Below are 15,379 nucleotides of genomic sequence, written 5' to 3'. Positions count from 1 at the left end.
ACTATTGTTTATTATTTGCACAGTGGTGCCCCGCAAGACGAACGCCTCGCAAGACGGAAAACCCGCTAGACGAAAGGGTTTTCCGTTTTGGAGGCGCTTCGCAAAACGAATTTCCCTATGGGCTTGCTTCGCAAGACGAAAATGTCTTGCCAGTTCCTGCAGGGTTTTTTCCCTTTCCCCCCCCCTTTTCCTAAGCCCTAAGCCGCTTATCAGCTGATCCGCTGATAAGCCGCTTATCAGCTGATCCGCTAAAAGCCGCTAAACCGCTAATAGCGCTAATCCCCTAAGCTGTCAATGGGCTTGCTTCGCAAGACGAAAAAACCGCTATACGAAGAGCCTCACGGAACGGATTAATTTCGTCTTGCGAGGCACCACTGTAACTGTTAATTAAATAGTACAGTTTGTGAGCATGTTACACAGATGACTTAGCAGTCCTGCCAAATAAATGCCATAATGATTTTTTTCCACCTATTTTGACATATTCTTTTTAAAATCTGTGGCTGTGAGTTTTGACTGAAATTAATTTGCATAAGAGCTCATGATTTTCCATCCTCCCCCTGCAAAGTGCTAATACTTGTAGACCCTGTTCATCTGAAGTTAGATATATGCCTAATACCCACCGAAACCTAACTTAAATATCATTCAGTAGAATTTGGTATGCATAAGCTTAGCTGGATCAATGCCGCAATGTTCTGTTTAAAAATTTCTCACAATTTCTCGTTTTGCTTTTCAGAAGAAAACATTTAGCAAAACAACTAATTTTGTAACTTTTTCTGGTATTCCTCAGTTGTGCATAAATATATAGTGTTGCGTCATCATGCATTTAATGCAATGGGCTTTACTTATGATCCTGTGCATGTTTATTTGGAAGAAGATTGTACTGTTCAATGAAACTTACTGGCCTTAGGAAAAAGAGCAGAGGGCTGCAGTCCTAGCCCACAAAAGCTTGCGCAATATATATGCTAGTATTTAAGGTGCCACAACATACTGAGGTGTTTCATGTTAGAATTCCTGCTCCGTGGTTGCAGTCATGGGATTGTTGTCTATCACATTACGGTATATGTTTTGATTCCACAGAGTGGGAAGTGACGGAGACCGGATGTTTGTGTTACTGTGTTACTGTGTTCTGTGAAGTGGGACTATTGTCCTTTGTACTTTCTCTTTGCTGTTTGATGCTAGAGAGAGGGGGAGCCATGTTGCAGTGCTCCATGTGTGTTTCTATGTAAATAAAGTAGATTAGCCAAAATGCTGAGTTGCTGAAGTCTGTTACACAAGCTGCGCAAACTCTACGGATCCCTAAGTGTGCCGGTGTCTGTTGGCATCGGCCGCTGTGATGTTCGGGCAGAAGAAAGCTTTTGATGCTCCCAAACGAACGACCAGGAGGGAGAGAACATGCCAGTCGGGCATGTGTCTCTGCCAGGGTCCTATTCAAGAACAGGACGAGCTCCTGACATTTCACTGGTTGGTTTGTTTTGCTGGGGGGGGGGGAAATAAGCTACTCACCCCCTCCTCTTAAATTTGCTGCTAATTTTATCAATTTCTGGAAATAAAAACCATTAGAGTCTTTGACGTTTGAAAAATAATACTAGTCCTCTTTACAAAATTGATTAATGCAGGGCCCCTTAAGCTCACAAAAATGTAACACCAACCTTGTAACATCATGATTCCCAGCACTACGGAATAATTTCTCATTTTATGCCATGGGCTGTCAGGCCACCAGCTATGATCAGAGGTGAAAGAAGGCCACAGTATGCCAACTCGACCCCTCCAAGGATTACGTGGAGCTCGATCAGTACTTGTCAAGTCAGCTGCAAGAGGTTGGATTCTGTCCTTGATGCAATCAAAGGAAGAGCTTGTGGCCACAAGGACAGAGTCTCGTAGTATGATGGACTGCCTCCTTTCCAGGTGGGACTGCAGATCAGCAGGTGGGTTGTAAAGGACTGGCAGGAGACCCACAACATTGTCTACTAGTATCACCTTCTCTACCACTATGTTTCCTTTAAGATGAAACATGATCCCATAGTCATAGTTCTTGTAGGACAGAAAACCTGTGATTTTGGTGCAGTTTGGAAAGCCATCTCCTCTGTATAAATGTATCCCGTGAAGGCTTGAATGAGCCACATTGTCAGTGCAAAGTGTCTCAGGTAAAAAACATTCTTGCCCTTTGATATGAAAGGCTATCCGTTCTGATCCGGCTACAACATTGTTCTGTAGGCGGGTACCCTCTACAGCATTTGTTTTGATGCCAGTCACCCAGTGTACTGATTGCCCCGGCTGTTTGGTCAGAATAACAAGATTCCTGGTAAGGGTATGATTTTGACCTTCCAAATGTATGCCGTGACCAACGGTTCCAAATACCACGTTGCCGTGTAATAGGAGTCCGCTGCTTGCAAGCGCCTGAATACCAGCTCCACAGCATTGGTGAATGCTGGAGGAGATTATGAAAGATTCATGGGATGCATTCCTGATGCCAACTGCTGGAGACTGTGAAGATCCAAAGCCCAAAATTTCAACATTAGAAAGCTGGAGGATACCTATCACACAGAAAAAGACAGAGCATAGAACTGGTTTCTCTTTTGTAACCATTAAACCCTGAGAAAAAACAAATCACATTGATAATGAATACCCTGTTGGATTTTTTAAAAAATAACATAAAGCCCTAAACCCATACAGTAGAACCTCAACTTACCACCGCCCCTACTCACGAACAATTCAACTTGTGACCGCGGCAAACCCAGAAGTAAATACCGGGTTTACCGCCATTTGCGCACACGAAGAAGCGGCTTCTGCCATCTACACATGCGCAGAACGGCGCTGCTGCCGAATGTGCATGCACAGAATGGCACTTCTACCAGCAACTCTGATCAACTCACAAACGGACCTCCAGAACGTATTTCGTATGTGAGTAGAGGTTCTACTGTATTCCTGAAGATGACACTGCAATATCTGAGAAAGCACATTGAAAAATTGCTTTAGGCAGTTCCAGTGGGATCTTTGAATAGCAGGCACCAAACCCCATATGCCATATTATAACTGCTTTCAGACTCCCATCAAAATGTCACTGGGCATTGTGAGGGGCTGAGAAAACAGCACTCTCACCCAACACGTTTCAGTCCATTTCGTCTGGAAGCCCCAATCTCCAATACAGCACAAGAGTCTTCGCTGTTTTTCCTGTAATGAACTATAACCTTGCTATCCCTCAGCAAGTGCTCTGTCATCCAAAATACAGTGGTGCCTTGCAAGACGAAAAGAATCCGTTCCACGAGTCTCTTCGTCTTGCGGTTTTTTCGTCTTGCGAAGCAAGCCCATTAGCGGCTTAGCGGATTAGCGCTATTAGCGGCTTAGGGGCTTAGCGGATCAGCTGGTAAGTGGCTTAGCGGCTTAGCGGATCAGCTGATAAACGGCTTAGCGGATCAGCTGTTAAGCGGCTTAGCAGCTTAGCGGATCAGCTGTTAAGCGGCTTAGCGGATCAGCTGTTAAGCGGCTTAGCGGCTTAGCGGATCAGCTGATAAGCGGCTTAGCGGCTTAGAAAAAGGGGGGGGAGGAAAAAACCCCGCAGGAACTCGCAATACATTTTCGTCTTGTGAAGCAAGCCCATAGGAAATTCGTTTTGCGAAGCACCTCCAAAACGGAAAACCCTTTCGTCTAGCGGGTTTTCTGTCTTGCGAGGCATTCGTCTTGCGGGGCACCACTGTATTTCCTCACATATGCACTTCCCGGTGTGGCAGAATGCCATTTCAGCTGGCAGGGTAGAAAATAGCTATGGAGTTCCACCCATTTCATGTACAATTAAAGGTACAAACAAATGTGCATAATCTGTGTTGTCCCATATACACACCATCATAACAGGAGGCACAGTGGCTGCAGACCTCAAAATGCATGGGAAGGTTCTCAGCTGCACTAGCTGAGAAATTTGAACAAAACAGCTGTGAGTATTTGAGTACCTGCATACTGGGCTCCACTGGCATGGTGTCCCACTAAGATCCCCCCAGCACAATCCATGTCAGATTTAATTTGTAAATTTCTTGTGAGAAGGCCAATCTCTGCAGCCAGAGGAATCCATTGTCCGTTTTCTAATCTGTGGGATTGTCCTATACATGACATAATAGAAGGAAACATGAAGGTAAAAGCAGGTCAGTTTTGGCCATTCAAATGTCTCCGCTTCAAAAATCAGAACAATAAGGTCCATTTCACTCTGGGTTCTCCTACTGGGTGACCAGCAAGAAATTTGGAAGACTGCTCACTCACCAGCAGAATTAGAGAAGGGGTTATCTGTCAGAATTCACTAAATACTGAACTAACTGGGAGATTTCTCAGGCTTTCATATGAAGCAGCAGGGAAAACAGAGCCAACTGGACTAATCACATCCCACAGAAAATGAAACAGGAAAAGGAGACATTTTCCAAAATAACTTGGGAGCATTAAGTCTAGGGCTTGAGGTCCAGTAATTGGGCAAGCATTGATGCTGTCAGTTTAGCACCAAAATATTGTTTAGATCACTCTGGAAGGTTGTGGAAAAGTCAGTGAACTCTGCCTGCAGCCCCCTGCCCCATTTCCACCCCCATATACTATATGAGGAAGGATCACTCTATGTTATGTAGTTTTGTTTTTTATATATTGTATACCACCCTGTGATCCTCAGATGAAGGCTAGTAGAGAAATTCAAATCATCATCATCATTGGCATAAGGAACTATGATACAAAATAAAAGCTAGTTAATGTGCCAGGGGTCCCGAGGATAAAACAGCCAACATACGGAGCCAAGGTTGAGAGTTTGCATACCTGTGTGTCTGTGGAGTAGACGTTCACGGATTCTAAGGCTACGATGGTTGACTTCTTCCAAAGTGACTATTTCAGCCTGATGAGCTTCATAGGAAGACGAACTCATGACAATATTGTCTCCATAATGCCAGTCCAATTCATCTTGTACCATAATCCTATAAACCTCTGCAGAATTAATGTGAAGATCCTACACATTTTTTTAATGATACAAAAATAAACCCTATAGGGGGGAAATGGTTTAGAAAAACAGGCGAATGCTGAAGCAAATGATCTATAAGTGGCAAAATAATATTATATGAAGAATGCTGCGGTAGAGTAAAGGAGATAATGTAGTAGTCTTTTTTCCCCTGGGACAATTCAGGGAAAAAATAAAGTTTAAAATGGTATGGCAGAAAGATACTGACACCTAGATTTAGATTTATTGAAGTTTGTATTTGCCTAGTACAAAAAAGTCCCTCAGCAGCTTACAACAAACAAAACCCATAATCATAACATCAGTCATACTCAAACTAAGGTGACCCATTAAACTGCTAAAACATCATTGTCACAGTTGTGAATTGCCTCATCAAAAGAAATAAAATCTTATGTTTGCTGACTGGGAACAGTTATGGACCACCGGTATCAAATTTACCGCATGTAATGCTTTAAAAGAAAATATTATGAAAATGATCTATCGGTGGTACATGACCCCAGTCAAGCTTGCAAAAATTTACCATTTGCCTAATAATAAGTGTTGGAAATGTAATGAGACTGAAGGCACCTTCTACCATCTTTGGTGGACCTGCCCAAAGGTTAAAGCCTTCTGGGAAATGATCTATAATGAAATTAAGAAGATCCTTAAGTGGACTTTTCCTAAGAAACCAGAGGCTTTCCTTTTGGGCATGGTTGGCCAAGTGGTGTTAAGGAAGGATAGGATTTTTTTTATGTACGCCACAACAGCAGCAAGAATTCTACTGGCAAAGTATTGGAAGACGCAAGAACTACCTACTCTGGAAGAATGGCAAACAAAGGTGATTGACTTTATGGGACTGGCCGAGATGACGGGCAGAATCCGTGACCAGGGGAAAGAGACAGTGGAAGAGGACTGGAAGAAATTTAAAATATATCTTAAGAACAATTGTAAAATTGATGAATGTTAAGATGTCAGGGGGTAAGAGGTAAAGAAATTGCAGCAGTAATCAAAAAAAACTAAAGGAACTTTTATGAAAGGGAATTAAGATAATGGACCTAAGGGTTGCTAAAGAACCATTAAACAAGGATGCAGGGATGGGGAGGTATGGGGAAGTCAAAAGAAAGAAGGGTATGAAACGATGAGTTGGAAATTGTGTTGTTTTGTGTTGCTTTTGTTATCTGTTTGAAAAACGAATAAAAATTATTATAAAAAAAAACAAAACAAAAGAAATAAAATCACCCCCTAAAATACCAGCAAATGCCCAGGAATAGAGGAAACTGAAGAAAATCCATATAGGATATATAACTAAAGGGAAATGATCAAATATTAGGGCTGATCAGATAATGTCACTGAAAGCAATGCTTACCTCTAGTCACTTTAGAATACTTTTGTTCCCCACTTATCAAATAAACCTGAAAATTATTAAAAGGTGAGCATATTTTCCAAATAATATTAGAAGGTAGGAAAATGGCTGCTCACCTGGTCCCAGGGTAGGCAGCAGTTGTAGCCCTTCATGATAACACACACACACACACACACCGGCTCCCTGGGGTGAAACGCTCTCCCATGGGCGGCTGGCTGTTGTGGAATCCCCCTGGCCACAAAGGGTGGCATGAAAGCCCACCATCCTCAATTTGGAACTCTCCAATCATGAGCAGGTTGGGGGGCGGAGTCTGGGGGGCAGACCAAAGTCTTCACTCCAGTCCACTGCCTGGAGATATGTTGTTGTTGTTTAGTCGTTTAGTCGTGTCCGACTCTTCGTGACCCCATGGACCAGAGCACGCCAGGCACTCCTGTCTTCCACTGCCTCCCGCAGTTTGGTCAGACTCATGTTTGTAGCTTCAAGAACACTGTCCAACCATCTCATCCTCTGTCGTCCCCTTCTTGTGCCCTCCATCTTTCCCAGCATCAGGGTCTTTTCCAGGGAGTCTTCTCTTCTCATGAGGTGACCAAAGTATTGGAGCCTCAGCTTCACGATCTGTCCTTCCAGTGAGCACTCAGGGCTAATTTCCTTAAGAATGGATACGTTTGATCTTCTTGCAGTCCATGGGACTCTCAAGAGTCTCCTCCAGCACCCTAATTCAAAAGCATCAATTCTTCGGTGATCAGCCTTCTTGATGGTCCAGCTCTCACTTCCATACATCACTACTGGGAAAACCATGGCTTTAACTATACGGACCTTTGTTGGTAAGGTGATGTCTCTACTTTTTAAGATGCTGTGGAGGTTTGCCATCGCCTTTCTCCCAAGGAGCAGGCGTCTTTTAATTTCGTGACTGCTGTCACCATCTGCAGTGATCATGGAGCCCAAGAAAGTAAAATCTCTCACTGCCTCCATTTCTGCCCCTTCTATTTGCCAGGAGGTGATGGGACCAGTGGCCATGATCTTCGTTTTTTTGATGTTGAGCTTCAGACCATATTTTGCACTCTCCTCTTTCACCTTCATTAAAAGGTTCTTTAATTCCATAAGCCTACCTAAATCTGCAATCCATAAAAGTAGTGGCCAATTTTAAATCCCAGAATGTTGTATTGTGAAGTTTGTTTACACCTGTGGCTGGGATTGCCTTTCACCCACCAGGGTGTGGGGTGCCGCAAGTAGGTCCACAAGCACTTCTCTTTAGCAACTGTATTGCAGAAAAAGTGGTGCCATTGGTCCATGTGTGAAGTCATTTTAGGGTGACAGCGATCATCCACCCAGTTGTCTAGCATCACCCATGCAGCCAGACCAGGAAACAGTGAACTCATATAGACAAATCTACACTGTTATCACTTTCACTACAAGATCCCTTATTGGCTGTGATTCTGTAGCCTACAAGAAGCAAATGAACCAAAAGGATAAGGTGCTTTAACTGAAAAAGATCAGCCACTTCATCTCCCAATACAGAGGGACAAAAAGAAAGGCGCCCCCTTACCTTTCATTGCCAGGGGCAGCATCACTTCCAAGGTATGTCCAAGAGTTCTGGGTATAAGCGCTATGCATCTGCAGCTTCCCATAAACACCTTGAAAGGGGAAGAGAAAACCATGCTGGGATCCAAAGGGCCCCCTTTTCAATAGCTACAAGGTCTGGCACACACTAAGCAGGAATTCCCACTCTTGCCATATAAAGCACCATTGCAAAACAGAGATAAAAAGCCTTAATATACATCAGGGGAGGGACGCAGGTGGCGCTGTGGGTTAAACCACAGAGCCTAGGACTTGCCGATCAGAAGGTCGGCGGTTCGAATCCCCGCGATGGGGTGAGCTCCCATAGTTCGGTCCCTGCTCCTGCCAGCCTAGCAGTTTGAAAGCACGTCAAAGTGCAAGTAGATAAATAGGTACTGCTCCGGTGGGAAGGTAAACGGCATTTTTGTGCGCTGCTCTGGTTCGCCAGAAGTGGCTTAGTCATGCTGGCCACATGACCCAGAAGCTGTACGCCAGCTCCCTCGGCCAGTAAAGCGAGATGAGCGCCGCAACCCCAGAGTCGGTCATGACTGCACCTAATGGTCAGGGGTCCCTTTACCTTTTTATACATCAGGGGTGAAGGATATTTCTGTTTGCTTATCAAGATCTGCCTAATGGTAGGGCAGGGCTTGAGTGCTACAGGGTTCTGTCACTTAGAATAAGCCCAGGGGTGTCCAGCTTCCAAGAGACTGCGATCTACTCCCACTGTAAATAAACTGGCAGTGATCTACACATTGGATTGACCAGAGTTGTTGGGGAGGCTTCACCACGGGAGCATTACTGAAGTTGTTGAGCTGTTTTTAGGGGGAGATACCAGAGTTGAGCTCTGGTTGGACAGGCCAGGATTAAAGGAAACAGACGGGTGGAAGCAAAGCATGTAGGCTCGTTACAAGGATTCCTGACCAGTTGCAAACTAAATAGCACCGGGGCTTTTCCCCCCAGCTGAACTCAGTTCCAGCACATGTCAGGTGGGTGCCATTGCCTTTATAAGAGAACAAGGGAGGCATTCATGGTGAGCTCCAGCACCTCTTTTTCTAGAAAAAGAGCACTGAATGGCTTCTTTTTCCTATGCACCTTAAAGAACTCAAAATATGTTACTTAACCGTACCAATGGTTCCAGGATCAGCACTTAAGCCATGTAATCGATCACAATAAACTCTCTCAGATGCACGAAGCAGAATTTGCACCTTTCTTCCTCTTTCTAATGGATGCTGCAAAGTACCTGACAGGGGGGGAAATGCATGGCCATTATTGATTGATTTTTATTTTTAGCATGCTTTTCTATAAAATAAATTATCTCATGTCGCTGCTAATAAATCTAAAAACTTTGATAAAAATGTTATCATTAACAAAGACATCAAATGCTAAAAGGCAAGGGAAATAAAATTGTAACGTGTAAATCCCCAAACTTGCTTGTGAAGTCCAAGTATGCCATTGGCTTACTGTATTGTGCAAACAAGACCATTATAACATTTGTAGCAGCAATGGGTAAAAATAGGGAAACTAGGTGAAAGCAACAGGCAATAACTTATGAGGTACAGCACACAACTAAGCATTAGAGGTATAATAATAATAATAATAATAATAATAATAATAATAATTTATTTATATCCCGCCCTCCCCAGCTGAAGCTGGGCTCAGAGCAAATGGGTGTTTTAAGTGCATCTCTGAGCACAGGAAGAGAACAAACCCAACAGATCTCCCCAGAAAGGCCATTCCAATAACTAATGGCTTGAAAAGTCAATTGATCGGGGGACATAAATTTCAATAAAGCAAGGATGTTGAAAACCATGAATATTTTGCTTAAATCCATTCATGCCCAGCAAACAGAATTGCCAGCTTGGCCCTGCAACCATGGGTGCCCTGGGTCGTGGGTGCCATGCACTGTGGGTGGCACCGAAATTTGTGGGAATCCGGCCCCTTCATGGGGAATTTTGTGGGTACTCAGTCACCCAAGGAGTTGGCACCTATGCCAGCAAGCCAGTTCAGTTTACCTCTAATTTTATCCAATGACTTCTTTATAAATTGAGCACATGGCTGTGTGTTACTCAGTTCTGTGTACTAGAGTTCCAAATCACTACTCTAATACTCTCAGTGTTTCCCAACCTTGGGCCTCCAGCTTTTTTTGAACTACAATTCCCATCATCCCTGACCACTGGTCTTGCTAGCTAGGGATGATGGGAGTTGTAGTCCAAAAACAGCTGGAGGCCCAAGGTTGGGAAATACTGCTCTAACTGACAAAACTGCATTTTGCTGTTTCATGATTAAGAGATTTCCCCAGTCCAACAGACTTTGCTTTGCCCCACCCTGTCTATGACTGGACAGATTTTCCTACATTCCACCCTAAACCACCCTGGTGCTTTCTTATGACACAGCAGATTCTACCAGGCTCCAAGCAGACATGGTCTGCCTATGTCTACTACTTGACTGCTCCACTTCAGCAGTCATGTTCCATCTTGGTTCCATCCAATAGGCCAGCAACCCTAATGAGAGCACAATAGTTCTCTTCTTTGCATGCAGTCATACACACCAACATGCATGCACATTACATACATGCTGCTGAAGTCTGAGCTGGTGTTCACTGGCCAGGCTAGGGATATTGGGAGTGTGGTGGATAGCTAAATGAAAACGTTGGCCCACTGTGTGGTGGCTGTGAAAAAATTCACTGTCTTGTATTCCACATATCATATATATTCTATGGATGAAATGTCTAAATTCTAAGTGTATTCTCCAGTCTAACAGAAAGATTGGTAAGGCACATGATGAGAAAAATGAAGCAAAAATCCAGAGGAAAGTAGCTGTTATCTTGCAATGATGTCTCTATACAGTAAGCTGTATTCCAACTGTGAATCTATTTATTTCACCGAGGGTAGTTCAGTGTCTCAGAAGAAAATGGCCTAGCATGAAACAGATACTTGGAGGGGAAAGTAGGGCAATTTTTGCCCTAGAGAAATGTAAGCAGAGTCCAGTTAGAGAGTTCAGCATTCCTCTAAAATTAGAGATTAAATCAATTATACAGCACAAAACTGCAGCAGATGTAGAATTAAAGAAATAAATCTGTGCAGAATTAGCCATCATGTCATGATCTTTTAACATTTTAAAAATTATGCGTTTGGTGAAGAGAAGAAAGCTTATAATATGTATCCTTAAGAAGCATTCTCCTCGTGAACCTTAAAAAATAATTATATAAATAAATGTATTGTGTGCAATTAATCTTTTATTAGGCTGTCATCGCCGCAGCTCTGATTAAGAATAAGCATAAGTGGTCCTGATCCTGGATGTGGTGAATGAAACAAACAAACAAACAAATTCCCAGAAATGTAGCACCACACTTCATGCACATGACACTGCTACAGAACAGAAAAATCTTCCACATCTAGCAAACTTGCATGAGTAGTTCTGACTGACATAGACACAACCGTTTTTCCTCTTCTGCCAGTAATCTACCAATGAGGGGTGGATGAAGTTTTAAAAACAAAAAACCCACAAAGTTTATATATTGCTCAATTGGCAGAAAGCCTCTAAGCTGTTTGCAAAGAACATTCTGAAATATTAAAAATACCAATAAAAGCAAATGTTAAGAACCAATTGACATAATTTTTAATCAAACTATAAATAAAACCAGCAATTCTGAAACTATTATAAGTAGTCACATTGCATGTTTAAATTACATGCCTGGGTAGGCATGTCTGCACAAAAAGGCTTCTAGCAGGCCCCTAAGAGGCAAAGAAATCCACTCAATAAATAAAGAGTAGACACAGCCACCCTGAAGGACCTCTTCAAGCACTAGGCTCCCATGCAGTTCTCAGCTGGGGACGACTACTTCCCCTAGTACAGTGATTCCCTAATCCAGGGGTTGGGAAATCTTTTTGGTCCGTGTGCAGATTCTTATTAGGATCTGCCTCACACTCCAAATTTGACAGGTGGGCAAGGCCAACCTGTTAATTTCCTGACATCACAAATGATGTCAAAGGATTTGGTGCTCTGAAGTCCCAAAGTTGAGGCTTCAAAGCACTAGCAAGCAGCAGGACATTGCTAAAAGCAAGGCTATTCCCACCCTCAGCTGCTGAAACAAAGGAGGGAGGGAAACACCTGGACCAAGCAGGATAACCTTCACATCAGCCAATGCAGAGAGGGGGAATCCTATGTAGCTCTGGGTTCCTGCTTTGTGCAGCCCTCCCAACCATCAGTTGTCAGCTGTTTTGGAAGCTGCTCAAGTTTGGCTGCATGACACTTGTAGGATGGATGCAAGTGGCTTATCCCAAATGGCCTTGCAGACCAAATGGGGATGACTGTGCCTAAACAGTGAGTAGTGAGAGTCTGGAGGAGATAAAACTGATGGTGGATGAGTATGATAGGAGAGAGCAGAGGAGACAATTAATGTGAGCATAAGGGGGGAATCTTGTATAGCGAAATGAATAGAAGGCTCAAGGGAGATCAAAGGATAGTAACTCAGCAGTTCCACTTTTGGTCACACCAGATGCCATTGAGAAAGTCACAAAAAACTAGCTTGATAAAATAAATGTTATGTCCTTAAAAGAATCCACAGCGTGTTCCTTATCTTCAAATAAACCACATCTGGAATTCCCACTACGTTGAGGAAGAAATTCACTTCCAAGTGTCTCTCTCTCTAGGCTTGCAGCTCTGGTCTGGGTCTCTATGCTAAGCACAGAATTACCTTTCTGGAAAGGCACTGCCATGTTTTCACCTGCATTTCCAGTTTGCATCAGTGCAGAATCTGAGTCTCGGATGTTTCCCTGCCACAGAGGCTATGGCATCTTCTTCTATTGTTGGGCAGAACAAAGTGCAAGGCCCAACATAGCTATTAAACTAAGGATTGTCTATTATTAATTCAATTCTTCATGCTGGCTATAGCTTTTTCATTTCCTCCCTAAGTGATAAAAATCTGCCCTGCCTAACTCTGATTCAAGATCTTTGAAAAGTATGAGATGGGCTTGGAAATTCATAAAGAGAAAGTGCTTCCAGAAACTTTTGTATGTAGGGACTTCTGGGTTGGCGCCTTCGGTAATGGCTGAATTCCTCTGATCGGGAGGAATTTGCCTCGTGCAAATCTGGGTCTGGCCACCACGGCGAAGGCGGAGACCCACTAAAAATCACAGGCGGGTGAAGCCTGTGAACGTGGGATTCGGCTGGCACCTTTTGCGCCTCCCCTACTCGCGGGGAAACCCGGTTTCAGGGATCCGGAGCGACGTGGGGTGAGCGGCGCGGTGCTTCAAATTGACTGCTTCTTCCACGGAGCGAAGCCGCATAGCTGTTGCCGGAGAGCGCTGACTTTTTCCTGTGGACAATTTGATCTTAAAGCAACTAGAGTGGTGCCCCGCAAGACGAACGCCTCGCAAGACGGAAAACCCGCTAGACGAAAGGGTTTTCCGTTTTGGAGGCGCTTCACAAAACGAATTTCCCTATGGGCTTGCTTCGCAAGATGAAAATGTCTTGCGAGTTCCTGCGGGTTTTTCCCCTCTCCCCCCCCTTTTCCTAAGCCGCTAAGCCGCTTATCAGCTGATCCGCTGATAAGCCGCTTAACAGCTGATCGCTAAAAGCCGCTAAACCGCTAATAGCGCTAATCCGCTAAGCTGTCAATGGGCTTGCTTCGCAAGACGAGAAAACCGCTATACGAAGAGCCTCACGGAACGGATTAATTTCGTCTTGCAAGGCACCACTGTACCCGTGAGTAGAGCGGAGAATTGGATTTTTAAACGTCTTAATTTGGTGTTGAAACGGGGAGGTCTAAAACAGGAAGTCCACCTTCCCCTTTTGTAAATAGATTGAAGCAATGAGGATGCAAGCTGAAGCCTCAGAAAGCCTATTGTAAAGGACTAAATTTCCATCGGTAAAAAATACTAAACCCCCCTTGGTGGCAGGAGAAGAGGGGGGGAAGTTTTGGACTGAGTATACCTGCAGGAGAGAGCAAACAGAGTTAAAATACCACCGCTCCGATCCTGGAAACGGGCTGCTAACAGGACTGACGTGTTCTGGAATGCTTATTGATCGTGATTAGAACGTTCACTGACAGTTAGTTAAATAAGGAATACATTGTTTCCACTGTCTCTGTCTGCGTTTAAAAAGGAGTAAAAGTAACAGAAAATTGAAAATAACTTTATTGTTTGAATTGAGTTTAAAAGGACTAATACAAATAGAAACTGTTTCCCTCTAGAGGAACTGTTTCCCTCTAGAGGAAGCCTTTGAAACTGTCACAAGAGTTGAGCTGGGGGAATTCCCAGCTGCAAGATAAAAACCTGTGAGATTCTGGGGACCTTGAATCGGTTAAGAATGTTGACAGAAGAGGCCTTAGTGGATGTATTATGTAAGATAAGTGACTCATTGGAACAGCTTCACAAAAAGGAATCTACTTTGACATGGCAAACTGTGGAGAAGGCTAGGGAGAAAGTTATTGCCATTGAACCTAAAGTAACACAATTGGAGAGAGAGAGAGAGTCCCAGCCTTACAGATGCAATATGATGACCATAAGTTGATGCCTGCTATGATTGAATTTAAAGATCAGAGGATCAGAGACCTACCTGAAATGGAGAAGGAAAGTGTGATAGATTTCCTCTCACAGGAATTTGATGATTTTTGGGACCGGGACTTGGGTCAAGAAGAGATTAAAACTGTGAGGGCCTTCGGACTTGGAAGAGGAGGGAAAAAAGAGAAGAACAAAATAAGAGACTGTTGGAACTACCAGAAGAACTTAGAAGAACAACAGTTAAGAGTGGAAATTTTGAAAGACGTCCTGAAATACCTTTTGGATCTTAGATTTAACTACGGAGATTTGGTTGCCCTGTCGAGAAGGAATAAAAACATCTTTAGGTGGGAGTTTCCCCGAGATCTACTCTTTAGCCTCAAAGGAAGGAAAATGAAAATAAGATCAGTGGAAGACAAAGTAAAGCTCATGTATAAATATGGAGAAGACTCGCAGAAGGGACTTGGAAAAGAGTTAAGAGCATCGGACAGAAGATCACCAGGTTGATGGACTATAGGGAATTGGCGGATATGACTGGCAGAATCCGGGACCAGGGAGAAGAGTCGGTGGAAGAAGATTGGAAAAGGTTTAAAGACTATTTAGAAAAATATTGTAAAATTAATGAGTGTTAGAAAAATGTTGGAAAGGAGTTATATGGCTTTAGTAGAAATGTTATAAGGAATTAAGTACAAATAGATTATTAGAGTATTAAAGGGAAAATAAGGTTAAAATATGTTAAGACAATTATATATTAAAGGGAAAAATAAGGTTAGAATATGTTAAGATTAATTACAGGACAGAAAACAGAGGAAGATGGAAAGGAATTGCTGAAACAGTTAATTAAAGTGGAATACAAAAAGGGAGGTGTGAGGAGGTCGTTGAAACAAGTAAATGAAAGTTAAGATACTGAACTTATTAGATGTGTTTTAAATTGTGTTTGTTTGGTTTTGTTAATTTAATGTTTTGGGGTTGGTGTTGTATGGTGTTTTTGTTTTTGTATTGAAT

General features: G+C 43.1%; 1 protein-coding gene across 1 annotated transcript in view; it reads right to left on the bottom strand.

The window, feature by feature from the left end:
* Positions 1–15,379, bottom strand: part of PKHD1 (PKHD1 ciliary IPT domain containing fibrocystin/polyductin) — a gene marked incomplete at its 5' end in the record, with an annotated part of 233,235 nt that overhangs the window by 77,458 nt on the left and 140,398 nt on the right. The window contains 5 exons of the mRNA XM_079971281.1: positions 1,650–2,534; positions 3,945–4,091; positions 4,783–4,937; positions 7,864–7,951; positions 9,001–9,114. Coding sequence (XP_079827407.1) covers positions 1,650–2,534; positions 3,945–4,091; positions 4,783–4,937; positions 7,864–7,951; positions 9,001–9,114 — 1,389 coding nt within the window. The remainder of the gene's footprint in view (positions 1–1,649; positions 2,535–3,944; positions 4,092–4,782; positions 4,938–7,863; positions 7,952–9,000; positions 9,115–15,379) is intronic.

Source organism: Podarcis cretensis (assembly GCF_951804945.1).
Source record: "Podarcis cretensis genome assembly, chromosome: 3".
NCBI classification, from domain to species: domain Eukaryota; kingdom Metazoa; phylum Chordata; class Lepidosauria; order Squamata; family Lacertidae; genus Podarcis; species Podarcis cretensis.
This window is presented reverse-complemented; position numbering and strand designations above follow the sequence as displayed.